Genomic DNA, 26368 nt, shown 5'->3' with positions numbered 1-26368 from the left:
TACCCACTAACTTTTTTCTAGTGGACTGCAGCTCCCATGTTATACAGTTAGCCATTAATTGCTGAATTGTAGACTGAGGTAGAAGTGGCTAATCATTACCACTCCAGTTATTGTCCATGTTGCTCATGTTGCGCAGGTACATGGTGGTCTGTTAGCAACTGTAACCATGGTCATATATTCCTATTAATGGGTAACATTTACCTTCCACCAGAAAACTCCTCTCGAGCAAACAAAGGTAGACAATGGGAAGGAAGTAAGAAGGTATCGGAGTCAGAGTATAGATTTGGGGAGCAAATCCCTCCGGGAAAAAATCCTGTGGGTAACCATGCTAACAGTAAATGTGTTTTTGTACCATCTGCCCACTTTTTATATAAAACATACACTCACTGGCCACTTTATTAGGTACACCGTGCTAGTACCGGGTTGGACCCCCTTTTGCCTTCAGAGCTGCCTTCATTCTTCCTGGCATACTTTCTACAAGGTGCTGGAAATATTCCATTTTGGTCCAATACAGACATGATGGCATCATGTAGTTGCTGTACATCCATGATGCGAATCTCCTGTTCCACCCCATCCCAAAGGTGCTCTTTTGGAATGAGATCTGGTGACTGTGGAAGCCATTGGAGTACAGTGAACTCATTGTCATTTTGCATTATCCTGCTGGAAGTAGCCATCAGAAGATGGGTACATTGTTTTCATAAAGGGATGGACATGGTCAGCAACAATACTCAGGTAGGCTGTCGTGTTGAAACAATGCACAATTGACACTAAGGGGCCCAAAGCGTGCCAATAAAATGCTCCCCCACACACCATTACACCACAACCACGATCCTGAACCATTGATACAAGGCAGGATGGATCCATGCTTGTTATTTACTCCATATTCATAGTCACTTAAAACTCCTTTCTTCCCCATTCTGATGCTCGGTTTGAATTTCATCAAGTTTTCTTGACCACTTCTGCCTAAATGCATTGAGTTACTGCCATGTCATTGGCTGATTAGCTATTTGTGTTAGCAAGCAATTTAACAGGTCTAACTACTAAAGTGGCCAGTGAGTGTAATTATTTGCTTCCCTCTGTCATTAGTCAGTGACATATTCCATCATAGCAATCAAACCTATAACAGGTCTGCTGGAAGGCTAGTAAATTTTGTTGCTGTAGCCTTAGTAATGGATAATTGTAACCCAATCGGTATTTCATATAAAGATGCCAGTTGTGATGCAATGTCCAATGTCATCAGCAAATCCCATTGGTGCATGTTGTCAAGTTGAAATATACATCTAAATGATCTCCGCGTCAAGTGCCTGGGTGATCATTAACTCTGAGTGCCTATTGCTTAAGACAGGCAGTATGGTAATGAGTCATGATGCATGTCTAGTAGACTGGGCGGTTATCAATTGGGCAGATAACACAGTTTAATATTGCCTCCCTGATATGCCTTATAACCTCCTATATGCCACTCTGTCCCCATGATATTCCTTTTAAACCCCTATATGCCACTCTGCCTCCAGAAATGCCTTATACCCCTATATGCCAGGGGCATATCATGGGACATAGTGGCATATAGGGGGTAAAAGGCATTTCTGGAGGCAGAGTGGCATAAAGGGGGTTAAAAGGCATATCACGGAGCACTCTGCCTCCAGAAAAGCTTTATGCCCCCCCATATAACACTCTCCCACCTGACTTACCAGTGCTTCTCACTCCTTGGTGTCTGGTGGGGCAGCGGGTGTAGGCCCGGCATTAGTTCCGCAGGCGTTTATATGCCTGAGCACCGGAAGGTCATGTGACGCTTGTGCTACGACATACAAGCCCCGGCGGAAGTGGCGGGGGTTGTCTGCGTCCATCGAGCAGATGTTCGCCTGCTGCCAGAGAACGTATGCGTATAGACAACCTCCGCTGCGGCCCGCACTTTTGCCCCGATGGAAGTGCCGGCAGCAGCTGAGGTTACCAGACAGGAGGATCTGATTAGAAGACAAGCTGGATTATAAAACGAGGGGTATTTTTCAAGCAAATATGGTATTTTAATTAGTGGTATTGGAGAAGGCCATGATGGTAAAATATGTCTTTTTGCTGGTGACAAACATTTGCAACAGGGTTGATGTTCTTAGAGGGATATGTTGAATGGCAAATGATTTAGGTAAACTGGAAAAATGGTAAGAGCTGTGGCAACTTACATTTCAAGTCCAAGACAATGCACCAGTGGAATTAAAACCCAAGAGCGTATAGTATAGAACATTTGATACTGTCCTAACCTCAACATCTAGTGAAAGGGATTTAGGGGTAATAATTTTAAAGGCCTTAACCCCTTAATGGCCGATAACGGTTCAGGGCCGTCACACAAAAACAGTCTGTTAATGACCGTTGACTGTCCTGAACCGTCATTAAATTAAAAAAGATTAGAACGTGATCAATGATCACCTTCCTCGCTTAAACGGAGTAGCTGTAATGCCTCGATGACATACTGCAAATTGGAATGAAGTTTTAATCATGGGAGATTTTATAAATCAAAGATTTTTATTGATTTTGTCTATAAAGGGGGAAGGGAGGGGTATACAGAAAAGAAAAGGGAGAAGGGGGGGGGGCCCTGACGCAGCAGGACCAGGCACAGTACAGAAGGAACAAAACAAATAAACAATAAAATACAGGACATGGCAGAAAATACACAGCAGAGTAGTAACATAACAAGAGACATGGCTTGGTAAAGCTCCAGATGTGCCCCAGAGCGCAGCAGAAAACATAGAAATCAAACTACACCCATCATGGAAGGGCCCCAGCCACAAAACGAGACCAGTAGAACCATTTCTTCCCATGTTGTGCCTCTCGACCCATGTGCCCTGCCACCAACTCCTCAAGGGCCCGTGTATTCTCCACCCTCGACACCCATTCCCTAAAGGAGGGCGGCGACACCTGATTCCAATACAGGGGAATCAAGGCTTTAGCCTCATTGAGTAAGTGTGGCACTACAGATTTTTTGTACGTAGCAATCGAGGCAGAGGTATGGTGTAGTAGGTAAGACACAGGCTGAAAAGGCGGCGGGGAATCAGTGAGAAGACGGATGGTAGCACTAACCTCCCTCCAAAAAGGAATAATAAGGGGACATTCCCACCAAATGTGCAGAATCGACCCACCCGGTTGACCACAACGCCAGCACACGTCCGGGTGATCGGGAAAAATAGCATGTAGGCGAGCCGGCGTACGGTACCACATGGTGAGAAACTTGTAGGAAAGCTCCTGCGTCTTAGTATTCATAGAGCATACATGAGTAAACTGAAAGATTTTTTCCCAGTCTGCTTTAGACAACGAAACCCCTAAATCACGCTCCCACTTCCCAGTGAATGCGGGCAAGGAATCATCCACCACCCGAGTAAGAATCCCATATAAAAGCGAGATCCCATGCGGCGGAAGAGCATCTCGGCCATGCAGCATCTCAAAAGGTGTTAACTGTCGCGAGAGGTTGTGCTTCTGTGGGATTGAATTAACAAAGTTCCGCAGTTGAAGGTATTGGAGGGATTGAAGGGCAGACGGAGCGACCCCCTGGAACACGGCAGAAAAAGAGCGGAGCGCGCGCCCACTCATGTAAGCACTCAACGGCACAGATTCCCCAGGTCGCAGCAATAGAAAGGCCCCCCCACTCATGCCCGGGGGAAAGTCTGGGTTATAGCGGATGGGAGTTAGAGGCGAGGGATACGAAGTCAAATGGCGTTTACGGTGCGCAACATGCAAAACCGCGAGGGAAGCCAATACAAAAGGATTATCCCCAGCCGCACGCCGAGCAACACCCGGATCTAACCACGGCAGAACACGAATAGGAACGGAGGCAGCGGCTGCCTCCAGAGCAATCCACGATTTATGGGGCGGGTGGTGACACCATTCCAATGTGCGCAGTAGATGGCAAGCAGTATAGTAGGTGTGAAGACAAGGTAAACCCAGACCACCCTCAGCCTTGGGTTTTTGTAGCAAAGAGATCGCCAACCGCGGGGATTTACCCGCCCAAATGAAGGTGAGAAACAGCGTCCTGAGCGACGAAAAAAAGCCACGGGGTATCCGAATGGGTAAAGCCTGCAATAAGTACAACACTCTGGGGAGCACATTCATTTTGAGAACGTTAATCCGTCCCACCCACGAAATATAAAGAGAATTCCAAGCCAAAACATCTTTCCTGATTGCCTCAAGAAGAGGGGGAAAGTTGAATGTATACAGAAGGGAAGCGTCAACAGTCAACCACACGCCCAAATGCCGCATCTTAGAAGAGCACCATCGAAACGGGAAGGCAGAAGACAGAGATTCCACGTCCACCGGGGGGAGAGAGATGTTCAACAACTCGGATTTAGAGAAGTTGATTTTCAAATTGGACAGGTGGCCATAGGTGCGAAATTCCGCCATGAGCACAGGCAAGGAAACCCTGGGGTTTGTAAGAGCAAAGAGCATGTCGTCAGCAAAGGCAACCACCTTATGGTGGACACCCCCGCAGCGCACTCCCGTAACATCAGGGTTAACTCTCACCGCCGCAAGAAAGGGCTCCAAAGAAAGGACGAAAAGCATAGGGGACAGGGGGCAGCCCTGCCTAGTACCATTGGTTATGGGAAACGAGGGAGATAGCGCTCCATTGATCCGAACCCTCGCAGAGGGTACCGAGTAAAGGGAGGCAATCCACTGAAGCATATGAGGGCCAAAACCCACACCCTTAAGAACAGCGAACATGAAGGACCAGTCAAGGCGATCGAACGCCTTTTCTGCGTCCGTGGAGAGAAGCACAGCCCCGGCGCCCGAGCGCTTGAGCAAATGAATGAGGTTAAGGGCCCGGATAGTACCATCCCTACACTCCCTAGCAGGTACAAAGCCAGATTGATCCGAATGGATCAATGTCGGCAGAAACCGACCGATCCGTAAAGCCAAAACTTTTGCGAACAGTTTGAGATCCACATTTAAAAGGGATATAGGCCGATAATTGCCACACTGGTCGGCATCCCTCCCTTCCTTAGGAATCACCGAAATAGTCGCAGCCAGAGTATGGGGATGGAAAGACGCACCGTCTAAAATAGAATTATAAACCGCAAGCAAACGGGTACCCAAAACATCAAAGAATTTTTTATAATAGACAAGGGAGAAACCATCCGGCCCAGGACATTTTCCCGCCTTGGAGAGCTTAAGTGCCGTCTCCAACTCAACCAAAGAGATCGGGCTCTCCAAAGACTCGGAAGCCTCAAGAGCCAGCTTGCGGGTCAAGTATTTTGACAGGTATTGGCTTATAACTGAGTCACGATCACCGGCAGGAGAGTTATGCGAGGGGGAGCAATTGTACAGACCAGAATAATAAGAGACAAACGTTGCAGCTATATCAGGAGGGAGATGACAGGGAATCCCGGTAGGGCCACAAATCTTAGGGATATAAGTTTGACGACGACGCGCTCGCAGAGCCCTAGCCAAAAACTTCCCTGGTTTATTACCATGCTCATGGTAGATAGCCTTAAGCGTAGTATAATGTCGCCGAGCCCGGTCATTAAGGAGGGAGGCGAGTTCCCGACGCAGGACCGACAACTTGGCGAAGTCAGCATCCTGCAGCGTGTCCTTATGAATCTCCTCCAGCTGCGCTATCTGCAAGTAAAGGTCACGGAACCTCTGAGCGTTAGCCCTCTTCTTCTCCGAACCCAAGCGAATCAAAAGCCCCCGCAGTACGCATTTATGTGCCTCCCAGACGGTAGGGAGAGGGACGTCCGGCGTCAAATTAGTGCTAAAATAATCTCTGAGGGCAGAATCAATGGAGTCACAAACCGCTACATCAGAGAGCAAGGATTCATTTAAACGCCAAGTAAGCTGAGTAGGTCTATGGAGGGAGGAGCGAAGGGACAGCACCAGAGGCGCATGGTCCGACCAAGTGATAGAGCCATAGTGGGCCTTCACCAGAGAGGGCAGATGGTAATGCGGGAGGAACAGACAATCTATGCGGGAATAACGCGCATGAGGGACGGAGAAGTAACTGAAATCCCTATCTGAGGGATGCAAAGCCCTCCAGCAATCCACCAGTTGCGCCTCTCGCAACACAGCTCTTATCTTCCGAATCACAGAGGCCGGTGTCTGGGACAGGCCAGTAGAGGAATCCAACTTCGGGTCCAGGACAACATTAAGGTCACCACCAAAAACCAGGACTCCATCCTGAAAATCCTGCAAACGCCGCAAAGTTTTAGAGAGCCACACATGTTGTCTAGTATTGGGAACATAAATATTGGCGAATGTATACATCACGCCAGCCACCAGCCCCTTAACAAAAAGGAACCTCCCCTCTTCGTCGGATAGGCAGGCAACTTCCGACCATGGGAAATCTTTAGACAGCAATATAGCTACCCCTTTAGACTTAGCCAAAGGGTTCGTACTGTAATATGCAAAAGGGAAATCCCGAGTGGTCAACTTCGGGTGTGAGGAACCGCGAAAATGAGTTTCTTGGAGAAAGGCGACAGACACATGATGATGTTTCAAGTCCCGAAACAGTGTAGAGCGCTTCTTGGGGACATTAAGACCACGAGAATTGAGAGAGAACAGCACCAAATCGGCAGGACGAAAAGCCATGTCTAGTAGGTCAAGGGTTCAGAGAGAAGGGCAGACAAACAAAGGATGAAGAAGAGAAAGAAGAAGAGAGGGAGAGAACGAAGGAAGAGGGGGGGAAATAAAGAAATAAAAAAGGGGGGGGAAGGACAACAATCACTAACAAAACAGGGAAAGTAGGCAGGAAAAGACAGGGGAGGAACAGAGGGAGAAGGGAGGAGGAAAGGAACCAAGTACCTAGGGTGTCAGCCAGGAACAAGAACGGGAGATCAGGAAATCTCCGCAACGCCGCCCTAGCGAACCAAGGACACCTACGGTAAAAGGGCAACGAAAGCCCCAAAAGACCGGGCCAACCAGAGCAGTCGCTCTGTGAACAAAACCGAACACACAAACAGGTAGGTTTACCCACCAGCAACCTAACATGGTAAATAGGGAAGAAGGAGCCAAATCACGCAGACTCATCAAAAATAATAAAAAAAAAAAAAAAAAAAAAAAAAAAAAAAAAAAAAAAAAAAAATAAAAAAATAAAAAAAATAAAAAAAAAAAAAACCCCAAAACCCCCACCCAACCACCCACCTCCCACCCGTTGCCCTTCTCAACGTCGCTGAACCGCATAGAGAGAGCAACAAAACACAAAAAGAAAGAAAAGAAAATAAATAAAGAAATAAATAAATAAAACATATCGCGTATAGACGACGCAGGGTGGTACGTGTATGTCGTGTGAGAAAGAGTAGCACGGTGCACAGCATGGCCGACACGGGAAGAACAGCAACATCAGTCGCAATAAAAATCAAACATTGCTTGTTTTTGACCCTTCCCTTTAAAATAGTTATGAATGTAACCAGAGTCAAGCGGTAAACTCACTGCTGAAAGATCAAAACTAAAACGAGCAAAGGTAAAATAGTGTGTCACGGAATGAAATATGGAGATATATATACCTTGCACTTTTCATCATGAACATCAAATACACCTATTCACACACCGCCCATAGCCAGGTGACATCGGCAAATAGCAGAGCAAATGAAGGGGAATATGGACAAAACAAAAAACAAGACAGCCCCCCACCCCCCCGGCCCCCATATATATGTAAGTATACTTATACAAAATAAAATAAAGAAAATAATAATAAAAAAAAAACAAAAAAAAAAAAAAAAAACGAAAAATCAGAAGATAGCAACAGTTATGTCCACGTCGGCGGGGGACAAGAGCAGTCCCTCTTGAGGCAGTTCAATGGCATCCCCTGAGCAGCACAACATAACACCAGACTGTCCCGGCTAGAACCAACCTGCGGGGAAGGGAAACAAGAGGCAAAGTACCGCAGCAGAGCAGCCACGTAGCAGGAGACTGCAAGAACATGAAGTGCCGCTGGAGCGAACATAGTACCGCCGGAGTGAGCAGCAGGAGTGGCGGTTCATTCCTCAGCCGCAGCCGCCGCGGCTCCAGCAGAAGGGGCAAGAAGCCGAACCCCACGTCTGGAAGGTCTCGCCGGAGAGCCACCGCCTCGACTCGGAGCATCCAATCCACGATTCAGCCGAAGAACAGGTAAGCCCCAATCCTCCACGGAGATGTCAGGAAGATGGAGGGCACGCAAAAAAGCAGGCAGCTCATGATGGTAACGGAGCGTAATCGTGGCACCACCAGAGCGCGCATTGAGGCTAAAGGGGTAACCCCAAAAATATTGGAGGCCTCTGCGTCGTAGCTCCAGAGTCAGGGGTCGTAATGCTCTGCGAGCTTGGAGGGTGAGGTCAGAAAGATCTTGAAAGAAAGTAATGTCGTGACCCTCAAATCTCCAGGAACCAACCTCTCTCGCACGACGCATAATCTGCTCTTTGACATGGAAGTCAGACACGCAGCATATCACATCCCGGGGGGGAGACAGCGGAGGGCCCCGAGGTCGCAACGCCCTGTGTGCCCTGTCCAAGCGAAGGACAGCATCCACGGGTTGACCCAGGAGGTCCCGAAAGAGACGTACCACCAGGTCCTCTACATCCTCCTGTGCCCGGGGATCCGCTTCGGGTAGGCCACGAATACGAATGTTATGGCGGCGGCCCCTGTTATCGAGGTCCTCCAGCCGCCGTCTGTAGTCCGCCAGGTAAGTAGCATGCCGTGAAGTGAGCTCGGCGAGGTCAGCCGTCATCCGAGCTTGCTGCGTGAGCTCCTCCGCCTGCCTAGAGATCCGGCCCTCCACACGGGAGAGCTCCGATTTGAGGCCTGCAACCGCATCGGTTACCGTCTGTTTCAGCTCTTGGAGCAGAGTGCTGAAATCCGCCCTCCACGGGGCCGAAGAAAATAGGCGAAGCACTTCAGCTGAGCAGGTAGGTGTCTCATCCGCAGCAGGCATGTGGTCAGGGATCGGCTCATCGGAGCCCCGGGAACTCGCCGGAGACGAGGCCTCGTGGTCAGTAGGCCTGTGAGAATCCAGCACCGCTGGGGTGCGGAAATAAGCGCGGAGGGAAGGCGCCGTCGAAGACTCTCCATCCCGAGAGGATGACTGAGAGGAGGACTGCCGCTTGTTGCGCCCCATGGTGATGGATGGCAGCGGATTATAGCGAAATTAGTTAGGTTGCTGGCGGAGCACTAGTCTCAGGCAGCCATGTCTCTCGGCGGCCAGCCACGCCCCCCATCATGGGAGATTTTAATTATCCACATATAGATTGGAATAGTGGAACTTGTTCCACTAAGGGCAGCAAGTTTCTGAACCTGCTTAATGACCAATTTGTGTCGCAATTAGTAGAGACCCCAACCAGAATGGATGCCTGTCTGGATCTGGTAATAACCAACAATGAGGAACTTATCTCAAATATTAAAGTAAGAGAACGCATGGGGAATAGTGACCATAACATGGTTTCATTTGAGATTAATTCCAAAAAGCAAATGGGTAACTGCTCTACCAAAACATTTAATTTCAGACGGGCAAGCTTTGACAGGCTAAGGTCAACCATGGAATGTATAGACTGTGATGGATTGTTCTCTGGGTTAAACACAGAGGACAAATTGAATACCTTTAACCCCTTCGCGACCTTTGCCGGTTCAGGACCGTCATAACAAGAAGGTCACTAAATGACCTTTGACGGTCCTGAACCGTCAAAAAATTAAATAAGCTTAGAAAGTGATCAAGGATCACTTTCTTCGCTTAAACGGCCTTGCTGCAATGCCTCGATGTCGAGGCATTCAGCAAGGCCGAGATCGGCATCGGGGGCCATGTCTGGCCCCTCCCCGGGGCGTCAACAGCCGCCATACATTGTATGGCGGCGGACGCCCGTTTTAAAAGCGTTTAGGAGGCGATCAACGATCGCCTCCTAAACTTAAATGGTGTCGCTGGAATGCCTCGATCAGGAGGCATCCAGCGACACCAAACACTTACCTCTAGGTGGGCTGTGACCGCTCCGGAGAGCGGTCACAGCCGCCGCTGCCGGTGATCTTCGCCATCAAGCAAGATGGCGGCGGCCCGGGAAATAAAACAATAGAGACGAAAAAGTTCGCTAGAGGGTCTCCAGACCCTCTAGAGAACTGGCTCCACTTGCTGGTTGAATACAGGTACTGCATTCAACCATGCAAGTCAATGGAGCCCAGCTTTCTAATCACTATGTGATTAGTAAAATATTCAAAAAAAAAATAAAAAATGGAAAAAAAAAATAAAAAAAATTTGCTAACATTTAAAAATAATTATGCAGTGATGTCACTAGATGAACCATCCAGTACCAGCAAAATGTGTAAAAAAAAATATAAAAAAAGTATTAAAAAAATTAAATTAAAAAAAAAAGTTTATTATTTTGAGCAAGTGCTAAAATTTCTCAAAAATCTCAACAAAGAGTTAAAATAAAAGCACTTCAAATACCCAAGGGGTGTCTAATATATAAAAAAAAATGGCTGATGGGGTAAATTGGAGTGGCCTAGCTCAAAGATAGGGCATAGATTTAAAATGCCACATTTGGGAAGTGCGCTTTTTTTCTCCATTTTGGTCAGTCTGTACCAGACTGACCAAAATGGAGAAAAAAAGCGCACTTCCCAAATGTGGCATTTTAAATCTGAAACAACCCGACAAACCCATGCATGTCGGGTATCACTGCACTCAGGAGATGTTCCTGAACACACATTAGGGGGGGTGTTTGACAGTGGCATATACCAGAACCTGTATATCTATAACTAAAGTACAATTTGTGTGAAAAAAAAATAAAAAAAATTACTATTACAAAGTTTGACAAAGTGTAGTTCTATAATTGGTGCATGGAAAGGGTTAAAATAACAGCATTTGGAATACCCTTGGGTGTCTAGTTTTCAAAAATATATGGTTTGAGGGGGTTAAATTGAGTTAACCGGCTTCAAAGATGTTCCAAAGAGGAGATGGAGGCAGACTGAGCAGATTTGTTAAAAAAGATTTGGAAATCATAAAACGCTGCTTGTACTTATTGCCCTATAACTTACAAAAAACAGCAAAAAAACATAAAAACATTGGGTATTTCTAAACTCAGGACAAGTAGTAGAATCTATTTAGCTAGTTTTTTTACTTGCTTTTTTAGGTGAGTAAAAGATTTTTCAAATAAAAGTCATAAAATGTGTTTTTTTTCAATTTTTCACCATGTTTTTTTTATTTTTTTTATAGTAAATAAGATGATACGATCAAAATAATGGTATCTGAAGAAAGCCCATCTTGTCCTGAAAAAAACAATATATAACTTATGTGGGTACACTAAATGGGTGAGGAGAAAATTACAGCTGAACACAAGCACCACAAAAGTGTCAAAACAGCCTCGGTCCCACAGGGTACAAAACGAAAAATGAGCCCGGTCCTTAAGGGGTTAAGCACACATTGCAAAGTTACACATCCCAATATATACCTATGGGAAACAAATTCAAAGGAAACAAATCAAAACCAATGTGACTTACCTGGAAATTAAAACAGGAAATAAGGAATAAACAATTGGCATTTAAGCATTATAAAAGCGAGAGGTCGGTAGTATCATTTATGGCATACAAAGATGCCAACAAAGCCTGCAAAAAGGAGATTAAAATGGCTAAACTAGAAAATGAGACACTTATTGCCAGGGAAAGTAAAACCAATCCCAAGAAATGTTTTAAGTATGTAAATGGAAAAAAGTTAGTTAAAGGTAGAGAATGTTGGTACGTTATTATCTGAAACTGGAAATTTTGTTAGTGAGGACAGAGAGAAAGCCAACATCTTAAATGCTTTTTTTTCCCTTCTGTTTATACCAAGGAAGAACCAATGACGGAGCCCCTGCTGGCTAATTTTAAGGAACCGTTGCAGCAAACATGGGATTGGCTGACACAAGAAAAAGTGCTCAAGAAATTAAATACTGTTAAGGTAGACAAGGCCCCTGGACCGGATGGTATACACCCAAGGGTACCGAAGGAGCTAAGCCTAATTCTGGCCCAACCATTATTACTAATCTTTAGGGATTCTTTCAGCTCATGCATAGTTCCATTAGATTGGTGCAAGACAGATGTTGTGCCCATATTTAAAAAGGGATCAAAATCTCAACCAGGCAATTACAGGCCAGTAAGCTTAACATTGGTAGTGGGGAAATTATTTGAAGGGTTGCTAACGGTGCTCAAGATCATATCTTGATCCATAATCCAATTAGTAGAAGTCAACATGGATTTGTGAAAAACCGGTCTTGTCAAACCAACCTATTAGCATTCCATGAAGAAGTTAGTAAAAATATAGACCTGAGTGAGGCTGTAGATGTGATTTATCTGGACTTTGCTAAGGCATTTGATACGGTTCCACATAAAAGGCTACTCTACAAATTAACAGAAATAGGGCAAATGTCTGTATGTGGATCAGAAATTGGCTAAAATATAGAAGGCAGAGGGTTGTTGTGAATGGATGTTTCACAGCCTGTACACAGGTATTAAGTGGAGTGCCTCAGGGGTCTGTCCTCGGTCCTCTTCTTTTTAATTTATTTATAAATGATCTCCCAAGCTGCATTGAGAGCCATGTCACAGTTTTTGTTGATGACACAAAATTAGGCCGGGCAATTCAGACTTGATGATTTTTCTTTGCAGGAAAATTTAGACAGAGTTGGGGACTGGGCATGCAAGTGGCAGATGAGGTTCAATATAATGCAAAGTTATGCATTATGGTAAAAATAATAAAAATGCTACCTATTCTTTAAATGGAATATCCTTGGGGGAAACTACCAATGAGAAGGATTTAGGAATAACGGTTGACAACATATTTGACAACAGTGCGCAATGCCAGCAAGCAGCTGCGAGGGCCAGTAAGGGTTTGGCATGCATAAAAAGAGGTATGGTTTCAAGGGAGGAGGATATTATCTTGCCTCCTTACAAGTCATTGGTAAGACCTCACCTTGAATCACCGGTCCTTAAAAAGGGCATTATGGAATTAGAAAAAGTGCAAAGGAGGGCTACAAAATTAATAAGGGGATAGGATAACATCATATAAATATATGCAGGGCCAATATAACGAGCTCTTCAGTGACCTGTTCATTAACAGAAATGTACAAAGAACAAGAGGTCACCCTCTGAGACTGGAAGAGCGCAGGTTTCATACACGACAAAGGAAGGGATTCTTTACAGTGAGGACAATAAAGGTATGGAACTCACTGCCAAGGGAGGTGGTATCAAATACACTAGATGCCTTCAAAAGGGGTCTGGATCTTTTTTTTTTTTAGAAGACTCCCCACAGGAAATCATCCAAAAGATGATCTCTGAGGCAACACAGCTCCGAATGGCGGAGGTGAACAGTGCCGAGAAAAGAACTGAATCCGGACTAGGTACCTGCCATAAGAAATTGCCCTACCTGGCGTTTCGAATGTTTGAAGACGGAAAGGAGGATAGACAGCTTCCTGCAAGTCTTCGAGAGGCAGTGTCTACTACAAGGACTGGAAGAAATCTACTGGGTGACCGTCTTGGTAAGCCGTCTAACGGGCAGAGCTGCCAAGGCATACCAAGCGCTACCAGAGGAAGAGAGCTGGGACTATGAACGGGTGAAGGAACACTTGCTGACCAGGTATGACATCACCCCGGAGGCTGACCAGATCAAATTCCTTTTACAGAACAGGCGCTGTAATGTCAATTCATGAATTGGCATTTGGTATGCAATATAATGTGCTTTGTGTATGTTGTTGTCTTTTTTCTTTCAACAACTGAACAGAGAACCTTTACCATCGATATATATGTATATATGTATATATGTATATATATATATATATATATATATATAGATATATATATATATATATATATATATATAAGGATTTCTTGAGCTTTCTCCGGTTTGATTTTATGGACTGTTTTGTAACTTGTACTCTGTATGTCATTTATTTCTGTATGTTTGTACACAGCACTGTGAAGTTTTTTGTCTGATTAAATGTTTAATTAATCAGCTTGTGTCTTTGCTCTCTAATAAAAACTCACTCTTCTGCAGGATAGTTACCAAAGGGTTATATATATATGTCTGATTAGTAAAGTAAGGTTGTAATATTATAATTCTACTGTGTTGGGGTAACCTAAGACGCCCGGATATAAAGTCTTGGTGGTGGCAGCAAATTGTGTACTAGGAGTATAGTGTCGGAGGGATTGCTGGGGTTAATTTAGTGGTTGCTGGGACTAGTAACAGATAACCAGGGATCTGGCGTCATTAACCCTTTCACTTCCACACTCTCCCCACTGTCTCAGCCAGGCCAATAGCCAGAGTTCGTGACAAACTCGTGAATATGGAGGTCTATCGCAAAGAACCCAAAGAGGCCCAGGAATTGATGTGCCAAGCAAGGGATTTACAAACTTTTGGCAAAAGCAAGGAACAACTTGTTGCTGACCTTTTGGAGACTGACAGGCACACTGTCTAGCCAGAGACGGACACTGGAAGGGTTACATAGCTCCCTACTACCACAAGAGTCCCACTTATTGGAACATCCTAGTGGTTGTACCCCTCAAAGTGCTATGGACATGGATTTATTTTGGCAATTGATGGCTTCAAATCCTCGGGAGGCCTTGTAGGTGATGATTCAACAGCAGGCTGCAGAGAGACAAGAAAGATTGGCAGAAAGAGAAGCTGCGGAAAGGCTGGCAGAAAGAGGCACAAAAGAGACATGAGCTAGAAACGGCCAAGCTGCAGTACACTGTTCAGTCCTCACTGAACAGTAATGCATCAGATCCCTGCACACGTAGGCTCCGCAAGGATAATTTTCCCTCCCTGGAAGAAGGGACTGATTTGGATGTATTCCTGAAAATTTTGTAAAAATGTGCGCAAGCAGCACCAACTACCCTCAGACCAGTGGGGGAGATATTTAACCCCACAATTGAAAGGAAAAGCCTTGGATGTATTTGTGTCCTTTCCCTCAGAGACTGATAACGATTATGAGGCAATCAAATCTCTTGCAAAAAAAACTTGCTAGGGATGCCGCAGAGCTGGCAGATGACTACGCCGACATTCGTAAATCCAGGCCGACATTCGTGCATCCAGGCGTGGAGTTGTGTCATCTGTTTGCGGGTGGGCCTGTGGGAAAAGGGAGGATAACCTGTAGTGGGGGTGACCATGGGACAGAGATTTTGGAGTTTCATTCACCTTGGTGCGCTCTGAAGTGGTAAATCCGTATTCACATAATCCCTGGAAGAACCGTGTCCATCAAAGGAATTGGGGGCGTGCGCACTGCTGTGCAACTGGGTAGCTGGGAGGGAGCCCAGAAGGTAGAGGTATGCCTGTCTGTACCAACACCCAGGATCCTGTCCTGAAGGGGCATGTGCAACAAGGGCCCACACCTAGCGAGCAAGCTTTAGAGGAAAGGTGTGGTTTAGCTGTTGGAGGGGCAGAGGTTCAGGAACAGGGAGTCTGCAGTGGCTCTTCTGGTTCCATGTCCCCTGATACTGAAAAGCATAGTGTGACTATGGGTGATCAGGTAGCCAAGGAATTCAGTGATGCTGGGGATACTTCTGCCAAAGCGTCTTCAGAAGTCATATACCCTGAAGGTATTATCCCTGTCAAACCAAAGGGAACTGGGGATGTGTGCCCAACCGTGCCTAGGGCACCTGAGTACTGGATGCAGGAAAAAGTATGCATGATATTGGGGTGACTGAGGATATTCATGTTAATTAATTTTCTCAAAGGGTAAACAAGGGATATATTGAATGTGATATTTATGTGTGTCAACAGCCAAAACTCAACTTTAATGCTCCAGAGGAAAGGCCTAATTTAAGGTCTGGAGATAAGGAGGAGGGTGAGGAAAACTCACACCTTGTTATCCCTTTTGTGTGTTCGCTGAGTGGGCAGTGTGAGGTGCAGAATGATATTTCCCCTGTAGCTGATGTGACATGCCAGAAAGCTGCTGGGGAGACAGTTGCATAGGACAATATATAATGGGTTGATGTACAGACAGCTACATTGACCAGTCAGCAAGAAACCCCTCGCCCTGTGAATGTAGGTAAAGCCAAGCGCCTGGAATCCACATCTGAAGCCCAGGACAGCGGTTTGCTGTCTTGCTTGGGAATGGGCAGCGTTTAGCTTTAGCAATCCTAAGCAAGGCGGGCAAAAGCATGGAGTAAGTTATCGCCAAAAGAACAGGCTTATTTAAGGGTTGGCAGGGAGTGCTAAGCTATGGTGTACTCTTTGCAGGAGTTACGGCCATGCTTGTATGGTTGTGACTTCACTGTTATCTATTACATCCTGTACTTCAAGCATTGGAGGGTTGAGGAATCACCAGTCAGTACCCTCATACATATAGCCCCAGCTATCCAAGGAACAGTCAGACCACCATTCGTAGTAAAACAAGAACAATTTTTATTAAAACCACACAGAATTTATATATCCTTAATTCAATGTACACTGAACCCAAATCCCATCAGCACACAGGCAAAGTATCAGGGGGAGGGGATTAAGGAATACAATGGGTTTCCCCCGCCTGAACCCCCAACCTGTAGCGAGGCTGCCGTCTGGGCAAACAGGGCTGTGCTGGCTGATTAAGAGCTCCAGCCAGGTTGCAGGATCGTTCCTTTGAAGGGCTGGAGCCCTGGGTAGTTATGAAATAAAACACCCTATAAGACCCTATATCAGGAACTGGACACAAAAGCGCTCCATGGCTAACAAAAATATTAGTCTGTTAGCCTGGCCCTGTGACACCGCCCCCCAGTGTCACGAACACGGGCTATTGGCCCAGCTGAGACAGTGGGGGGAGAGTAGCAGTGAAAGTGTTAATGACACCAGATACCTGGTTACTTGTTGCTAGTCCCATTATATATATATCTATATATATATATAGAGAGATATATCTATAGATATATATATATCTATATATCTATATCTATATATCTATATCTATCTATATCTATATATCTATATCTATATATATATATATCTATATATATATATATATCTATATATATATATATATCTATCTATCTATCTATATATCTATATATCTATATCTATATATCTATATCTATATATATATATATAATTACCGATTATATATAATCCTTGTGGGAGATTCAGATGGTAAAGGTTCTCCGTGCAGTTGTTAAAAGAAAAGAGAACGTTCTCTCAAGATCTACAATCTTCTTATATTGAACCCTGGTTGTCCCTAAAATGACCAGCCCCCCTAGGTGGGTCAGAGGGGTTTGGCCTTGACAGTTTATGGTCCACTCCATCACACCTGTCAAGAGCCCAGTGCAGACTTCTACCTGAGAATGCAGTAGTCTTTCCAAAACTAGCCATTTACAATATACCATTTTGATATTATCATATTCCTCATATCTTTGTGAATATTTAGATATCAAACACACTAGGTTTATCTATTTTGGGAAGTAGCCATTCTCATCTCTCAGGGGAGACATACACCAGCTTGGCATTTTTGGTACCCAACAAAAGGATACAACCTGGTCAGTCCAAATATACATTCATATTGGACCCTCTCATAATAAATACACAGGATCTCAATATTTCAATTTATGTGATTATGCTCTGACTTTTGGGTCGTTCAGAGGACATGTCCTAATATACTTTACGACCCCCCACATTTGGCTCTGGTGATCCTTATCTTACATTTTATGGCATAGGACTGGTGTAACAAACCAGAGGTTTTTCTGAACAAAGCCCACAATAATGACTATAACAACAAAAAACAAATTTTATTGCATACAAAATGCCAATTTATGAATTGACATTACACCCAGTTCCACCACTACAGACATTTACCCCGGCCAAACCTTGAAACTGATTTCGGCCAGTAATAGATAGTGGAGGTTGGGACCCTATTGTATTGTTAATCCCTTTACTGCCCCTGTTGTCTCTGGGAGGCAGATTAAGGGGGCGGTTTGTATCCCAATATCTTGTTTTAGGTTAATGTGTGTTTTACTGGATATATCCAGTCCTGTGTGTGAAAAATAAAGTAGTCTTCGTTTTGGTTTTACCCTCCACTAAGTCTCGGCTAGTGACTGGGAAACTGGGGAAAGAGTGTTTGTCCCAGGCCAAGGGAGCACAAGAAAGCGGAGGTAGTCGGTTGGACTAGCCAGATCCGTGACACAACATATTAGTACATCATGGGGTGTCATGGGGTCTGACATTAAACTAAAACAATGGCGATTACTCCCTGGTTGCATATCCCGGCTGTCTGCCAGAGATAATCCCCTCAGCAAGTGATGAGATGATTTACTGCTGGGGGTAGACACAAAAGTCTTAAAGCCAGAAGTCTTAACAAAGCCAATAGGGAGGAGGCTGTCTCTCAGGCCTCTCCAGAGGCCCCAGTGATGGAGGGTTCCGTCACATGTGGTAACATTGAAAAATGGTTATGCAGTGATGCCACCATCAGAGGAACCATCCAGTTACAACAAAATGTTTTTGGACTTTTTTTTTTACATTAAAAAAAAATGTTAAATGTTTATTTTTATGAAGTGTTAAAATTAATCATGTATTTTCCCAAAAATCCTCACATGGAAATAGTTAAAATACTAGCATTTCAAATACCCATCAGAAAATATATGATGGGGTAAATTGCGTGGCCCGGTTCAAAGATGCCCCAAAATAAAGCATAGGCACAAACTGACTAAAATGGGAAAAAGTACACACAATTTGTATGATGAAAAACACACAATAAAGTAGATTTAGTGCTGGGAATGGGTTAAAATACCAGCATTTTTTCATTAGCGTCTGTAGATGAGTAAAAGCTTTTTCAAAAAAAAGGGAGAAAGTGCTTTTTTGTTAATTTTTCATCATACTTTTTTTTTTTTTTTTTTTTTTATAGGAAATTAGATATGATCAAAATGGTTTCTGAAGAAAGTATTTCTCCTGAAAAAACAATATATAACAACTTGTCTAGGTACACTAAATAAGATAGGAGAAAATCACAGTTAAATCACAAGCACGAAGGGTACAAAAAATGAAAAACAGCCTTTTCCTTAAGGGGTTAAGAAACCATAGAGGTGTTTTGGTTAGCGCATTGTTTTTTTTCTCCGTCAACTGGCACTTGAAATGCTGTTCATTTTTGGTTTGTTGCATGTGATTATGTCTGTTATTCATCCGAGGACACCACGCTCCTTTTTATCCCCTTAATGACAATTGACGAGCACGTCACCCAAAAACGAAGGGTTAACGACAATTGACGTGCCAGGACCGTCAGGACTTTAAACGGGTGCAGAAAGCGATCTACGTTCGCTTTCTGCACCCAAACGGCGTTACTGTAATGTCTCGCGGCATTCAGCAACGCCACGATCGGCACCAGGGGCCATGTCTGGCCCCTTCCCGGGGCGTCAACATCCGCCATACATTGTATGGCGGCGGACGCCCATTTAAAAAGCGTTTAGGAGGCGATCAACGATCACCTCCTAAACTTAAATGGTGTCTCTGGAATGCCTCGATCAGGAGAGCAGTCACAGCCGCCGCTGCAAGTGATCTTCGCCATCCGCAAGATGGCGACCTTCCGGGAAAAAAAAAATAAAGATGAAAAAGTTCTCTAGAAGTTCTCCAGACCCTCTAGAGAACTCTGGCTCCACTTGCAGGTTGAATACAGGTACTGCATTCAACCATGCAAGTCAATGGAGCCCAGCTTTCTAATCACAGTGTGATTAGTAAAAATAAATTAAAATAAAATAAATAATTTGAAAAAAAATCAGGGGAACCTTCAAGTTGAGAAAAATGTACAAATTTTTTTAAAAAAAGGCAAAAAAAAAAAAAATATATAAAAAATATATTTTGTGAGCAAGTCCTAAAATTAGCACATTAGCTTAAATCAATTCTCGCATGGAAAGAGTTAAATTACTGGCATATTAAATGCCCATGGGGTGTCAACTTTTAAAAAATGTATGATTTGATAGGGTAAAATGAATTGGCTGGGTTCAACAATGTCCCAATTAACACAGGGGGAAGGATGGCCACACATCTAATTTCCAATTAGAAAAATGCACACGTCCCAAATGTGGCCTTTTAATTCCCCCAAAAAATGACAAACTCATGCATGTGGGGTATCACTGTACTCATGAGATGTTGCTGAAGACATATTGGGGTGTCGTGTGACAGCGGCATATACCAGGAGCTGTAAATTCATACATAAAGTGTGGGGGAAAAATACACACACAAAAATACTACTGCAAACTGCAAAATGCTGGTGGTAAAATGTGTGCATGCAAAGAGTTAAAATACCAGCATTTAAAATACCCTGGGGTGTCTAGTTTTCAAAAATATATGGTTTTATTGGGCACACTGAAATGGCCCGGCTCAAAGATGTACCAAATAGGGCATGGGCAGTGGATCCCCAAATGCCAAAGTTCAACATTGAAAAATGCGCATACCCCAAACGTGTCCCTTTTTTCCCCCAAACAGCCAGACAAAAATCATTCATGTGAGGTATCACCGTACTCGGGAGATGTTGCTGAACACATATTGGGGTGTTTTATGATAGTGACATATACCAGAACCTTTTAATTCATACCTGAAGTAAAATGTGTGTGAAAAAACAAATGCAAAAAAATTACTACCACAAAGTTGGACAAAGACTGGTGGTACATATGGTGCATGGAAAGAGTTAAAATACTAGCATTTGAAATACCCTGGGGTGTCTAGTTTTCAAAAATATATGATTTGATGGGGTAAAACGCATTGGCCAGCTTCAAAGATACCCAAAATGGCACATGGGGGGGGATTACCAGATTTGGAAAAAATGGCTTTGAAATAGCAAAACGCTACCTGTACTTATTGCCCCATAATGTGTAGAAAAAAGCAAAAAAAACATGAAAACATTGGGTATTTCTAAACTCAGGACAAATAGTAGAATCGATTTAGCAGTTTTTTTCATTACCTTTTATAGATGAGTAAAAGATTTTTCAACTAAAAGTCATTTTTTTCAAAATTTTTCACCATATTTTATACTTTTTTTAATAGTAAATAATATGATACAATCAAAACAATGTCATCTAATGAAAGCCCTTCTTGTCCTGAAAAAAAACAATATATAACTTGTGTGGGTTCAGTAAATGGGAAAGAAGAAAATTACAGCTAAACACGAGCAGCGCAGAAATGTTAAAACGCCATTGTCACGAAGGGTACAAAAAGTAAAATCAGCCTTTGTCACGAAGGGGTTAAGAAAAAGGGCTCATTGTAAAGAGTTCAGCAAAGCATCCAGTGAATGTTTTATTGCGTTCAACAATCTTGCAAGAAGCAAGGCATACACTAGTATTCTGTATGGCTTAATAAACTGGCTGCAGCGTTTTAAACCAGCTCTATATCACATAGAAGACAACAGACAACAGCAAAAAAAAGTCACATACATCATTACTGTTCTCACTGCAGTACATCCCACAAATAAGCTCCTTTAAGTTATTTAATTATGTGTTGTAAACCATTGTGTATTTTTTCTTTGAGAATAGCTATGAAATATCAAGCATTAATGATGGTATGCATGGACACCTATTTAAGTAAAAACACTTGAAAGCTTGTGCAAATGGACCAAAAACGATTTGGACAAATTTTTCATTTTGACACTCTAAAGGGCATTGCATTGGAAAAAGCAGAAAATGAGAAGGACTTGGGTATAATTGTAGACCATAAACATAGCAACAAAGTGCAGTGCCAGTTAGTGGTTGCAAAATCCAGTAAGGTATTGGCATGCATAAAGAGGAGTATTAAATCACGAGATGTAAGTTGCACTTTTCTATATTGAATCTCATCTGCCATTTATTTGCCCAGTCCCCTGGTTTATCCAAATCATTTAAAGTTCTTGTTGTGTTGTTATACAGAGAATAACTGAAAACAGCATTTTAACACTTTCTCAACAATAAACCCTAACACCAACATGCCTTCATCACACTATTAACCCCTTTCTGTCACATTTCTCTTCCTGGCACTATAGGGGTCCCTCCTCCTTTTAGGACATTCGCACAAACGAACAAAATTAGCAAAGTTTATTGATATTAAAATTCATACCAATCCAAATCAGGTCGAAGGAATAGCATAAAAATCTAGTTTTTATTGTACAAATAAGTTGTATCATAACTCAAGATGGCTAAATTATGCTGAAGCTGAAAACAATGTATGAAATAATAAATATTACCTTAATCCAATGTTTTGGAGCTTTTGCCAAATACTTTTTCTGTAGAAGAAAATCTTATTCTTTTGGAACATTGTCTCTGTGATGTAATAGAATGATTTAAGCAGTTGTATCACATAGGTGTCCATTAGCCAATAGAAGAATTTGGCAAGAATTTTCTCTCTTACCACATGCTCAGATGCAGGGACCAAGGCATTGTCTAAAAAAGAAAATTGCTATTTTACTAAAATAATATGCCAAAGCAACACTCAAATTGATTTAATAAACTGGCATAAAATTAACCACCCTGATTTGAAAATGGCTGAATATTCTTAATAATTTAGAAGAATTAACAAATATATTTAACAACAGGTTTTTCTGCATATCTGAAATAATAGCGTATGAGAGCAGGAACATGGTTGACTTCACTTAGGAAGTGATTCATGGGGAAAGCGAGGCAGCAGAGTTTTGGCGCAACCAGAGGTCTGTTGAGGAGAGACTGGTGCCGGCGAGGCGGGAGCCGGTCCGGCGGATGAACCGGGCGGTCTACAGCTAGGTCTCCTTGCAGGGCCGGACTGGCCCACCGGGATACCGGGAAATTTCCCGGTGGGCCGGAAGGTCCGTGGTAGAGGACTGCACTGGGAGGCGGGTCCCGCGGAACTTGCGGCCGCGGGCGGTCTTGCTGGGGCTGCGGGCGGTCAGGCACTGTACCTGAGGGTCCCGGTAATCCCGCAAGGCTGCCTTCTTGCTGCTCCCTTACAGTGTCTCGTAGCTTGCTCCGCCCAGGAACAAAACGGAGTCACGTGATGTGACGTCACTTCCTGTGACTCCGCCTTGTTCCTGGGCGGAGCAAGAGAAGAGACGCCGTGAGGGAACAACTCGAGGGTAGCCGCGCGGGACTGCGCGGGAAATCAGGTAAGGAGGCGGGCGTGATTGGCCACAAATGTGGCGGGAGCGGGCGGGCAATTGCCCCCCAGGCTGCCCGAAATCTAATCAAAGCGGCCGCTGGGTGCTGAATACTTTTTTTTCCCCTTTATATGGCAAGCCGATCCAGCTTACCATATAAATAAAAAAAAAGTGTTAAAGTAGCTCCGGCCGGCGGCATCAGCATGCATCGGCCGTTTAGATTACATTCCCAGCAGTCTGATGGCTGCATAGTGATGGGAGCAGCATGAGGTGGAAGCTCCGCCCCCTCGCACTCAGACTGCTGCAGCACCGGATGTCAGGTCAGTGGCATCCTGTCAGCATAGAGGAGAACAGTGTGCAGCTACCAGGAAGTCAAGAGAAGTAGAAGGTGAGTAAAATAATGTATTTTTTGTACTATATAATGTTTTTTGTATTTGTTAAAAACAAAAAAAAAAATCGGCATGTGTGTGTATGTAAGTGTGTCCCCCTATATGCCACTCTGCCTCCAGAAATGCCTTATACCCCCCTATATGCCACTCTGTCCCATGATATGCCTTTTAGCCCCCTATATGCCAGAGTTGCATATAGGGGTATAAGGCATTTCTGGATGCAGAGTGACATATAGGGGGTCAAAAGGCATATCTGGAGGCAGAGTGGCATAAAGGGGGTTAAAAGGTATATCATGGGGCAGAGGGGCATATAGGAGGGTATAAAGCATATCGGGGAGGCAGAGTGACATATAGGGGGCATAAGGCTTTTCTGGAGGCAGAGTGCCCCATGATATGCCTTTTAACCCCCTTCATGCCACTCTGCCTCCAGAAATGCCTTATACCCCCTATATGCCACTCTGTCCCATGATATGCCTTTTAACCCCCTATATGGCAGAGTGGCATATAGGGGGTTAGAAGGCATATCATGGGACAGAGTGGCATATAGGGGGTATAAGGCATTTCTGGATGCAGAGTGGCATATAGGGGGTTATAAGGCATATCGGGGGGGCTGAGTGGCAAGCCTGGGGCAGAGGTGCATAACTCGGGGGTAGGTTGTCAAATGAAAGGAAATAAAAACCAAACATGTCTCAATCATAGCTTTTATTAAATATGGAAAAAAATAGTCTACATGAATTAATAAAGAAATAAAAGTTTCTTACCAGAATATCGTGAAGAATAATGTGATCAGTGTTTTGTTCCACTGAATAAAATGGAACTCTTTCATCTAAAAATGTTCGCAGTAGTAAATGTTTTGATCCCATTATGTGTAATGTATTTCATTTATTAGGGCCTTTTAACACTTTTGCTTTCTGGCATTTTAATACAAATAATGAGATAAAAAGAATGGCGAATAGTGTGACGCGGGTATGTATAAGGGGTGCGTGTGGGTATAAGAGCTTCACCGTGAGATAAACTATATGGGGCTGGTCTCCAAATTTTTCCAGGGCTGCTTTTCAGTCCCAGTCCGGCCCTGCCCAGATTTCATTAATTTTATTTTTTTTTTAACCCCTTGACTGCCAACGACGGCATGGTGCCGTCGCTAGCAGTCCCAGTCAGGTGCTAACGACGGCACCATGCCGTCACTAGCACTACCCTACCTTGATGGAGGTCTGTGGACCCCCATCACCACCTATGTAAGAAATCATTTTTATACTTTTATTTTGTTTTGCACATTTTAGGCCTGAATGCAACTCGAGTGCTAGGAACATATGGTATCAATTAAGTGACGTAGTTTAGAGGGTCTTCTGTGGGATGCTGGTGTATCATATTACTGTTCCAATAGGATTCCGTTACGTATACCCTAACCAAATGTAAAGTGGTATAAATTGGCATGACTACAAGGACAAGGTCTCTTTCCACGCTCTCATCTTCATCTCACCAAGATACTTAGCCTACAGTACCTTTTATCAACATTTGTTCCAGCATTGGTATTGTATGAATTGATAATTTGTCATCGAATAAACCTAATTAATAAGACATAGAAGCTGTGGTCTTGATTGCTGTTTTATCACTGGAGAAGCTTAGATATTCAAGACAAAGAATATTCTAACAACCTACCCCGGTGATCTGCCCCTCATATTGAAGGGCATCACTGGGACTACCCGATCCGGCCGGTAATGACGCGATGACATCACCGTGCAACTTTATTGAAAACTGACAATTGTCAGTTAAAGAGGTATGGGGGCATGCTGCTTAGATGCCTGTATGCTTGTGAAAAGAATAAAAAATATTAAGTTAAAAAAATAAAAATGTACAAAAAAAGTAAAAAAAATTATTTGGGGGTCTCTAAAGGCAGATAAATAAAGATCAAAATTGCCTAGAGACCCCCAAATTAAATAATCTAAACAAACTAGTTTAACTTAAAAAAAAAAAAAAAAGTAAGTATTCTAGCTAAATGATCACTGTGGTAGCCAATGTTACCACAGTGATCATATAGCTATGAAAAAGTCACATTCCCTTTTTAAAAATGGCCGATGTTAACCCCATGATCTAAATTTTAACTAAATTTTCACCCCATGATCAAAGGGATTTAAGCCAATGGTAGATGAAGGCAATTTTTGAAATCCTGATGAACTGCAAATATTATTAAAATCAGCCATTTAGCCTGTGTGGTACGTGAGTAACCATCTCATCGCTGGAGCGCCTTGCATTTTTACTGCAAAACTTATTTTTGCTGTAAAAGTGATTTTTTTTTCTCCCTTTACCATCATTTCTTTGGGATTGTAAGGGGAAAGAATGGTGTGTGTTTTTGTGAGTGATTGTACGGATAGTATGGTGTGTGCTTCTGCGAGTGAATGGAGATATGAAAGGCGTGTGAATGGTCAGTAATTAGGATGGCATTACTGCTCACGTAAGAAGTTAAATTATGGCACAAAAAGTACATATTTGCAAAAACTACACCCCTTGGCGCATCAAATGAGGGGCTGCATGTGTTTCTAGTACAAACCTAGAGAGCGCAAGACAGAGAGAGCGACATATTCCATCATTATTTGTGCACTCAACTTTTGTCCTAGAAATACATGTAGCCCCTCATTTGAAGCTCCAAGGGGTGTAGTTTCCTGAAATGTGTACTTTATGTACCATTATTTAACTTCCCAGATGTCTAGACCACTTTAACTTCAGATATGGCAGATTGGAGAATCTTGTTAAAAAATTGTCTTAAAACATTTAGGGGTGATGCCTGCATTTAGACAGCTCTATACAGCTGGAAAGTTAAATTATGGTACATAAAGTATATATTTCAGAAACTACACCCCTTGGCGCATCAAATGAGGGGCTGCATGTATTCGTAGCACAAGACTGGAGTGCGCAAGACATAAATGTCTGATATTCACTTATTTGTTGTGCACGTCAGATTTGTGATACAAATACAACTAAGACCTCATTTGATGCAGCTGGGGGTGTAGTTTCTAAAAATTTATAGTTTTTAGACATCCC

General features: G+C 43.5%; 1 protein-coding gene across 1 annotated transcript in view; it reads right to left on the bottom strand.

Annotated features, from left to right (window-relative positions):
* TERT (telomerase reverse transcriptase) overlaps positions 1–26368 on the bottom strand; it is a 360451-nt gene that overhangs the window by 260187 nt on the left and 73896 nt on the right. The window contains exon 4 of the mRNA XM_053467313.1: positions 22059–22254. Within this exon, the coding sequence (XP_053323288.1) occupies positions 22059–22254 (196 nt within the window). The remainder of the gene's footprint in view (positions 1–22058; positions 22255–26368) is intronic.

This window comes from Spea bombifrons, chromosome 5 (assembly GCF_027358695.1).
Source record: "Spea bombifrons isolate aSpeBom1 chromosome 5, aSpeBom1.2.pri, whole genome shotgun sequence".
Lineage (NCBI taxonomy): Eukaryota > Metazoa > Chordata > Amphibia > Anura > Pelobatidae > Spea > Spea bombifrons.
This window is presented reverse-complemented; position numbering and strand designations above follow the sequence as displayed.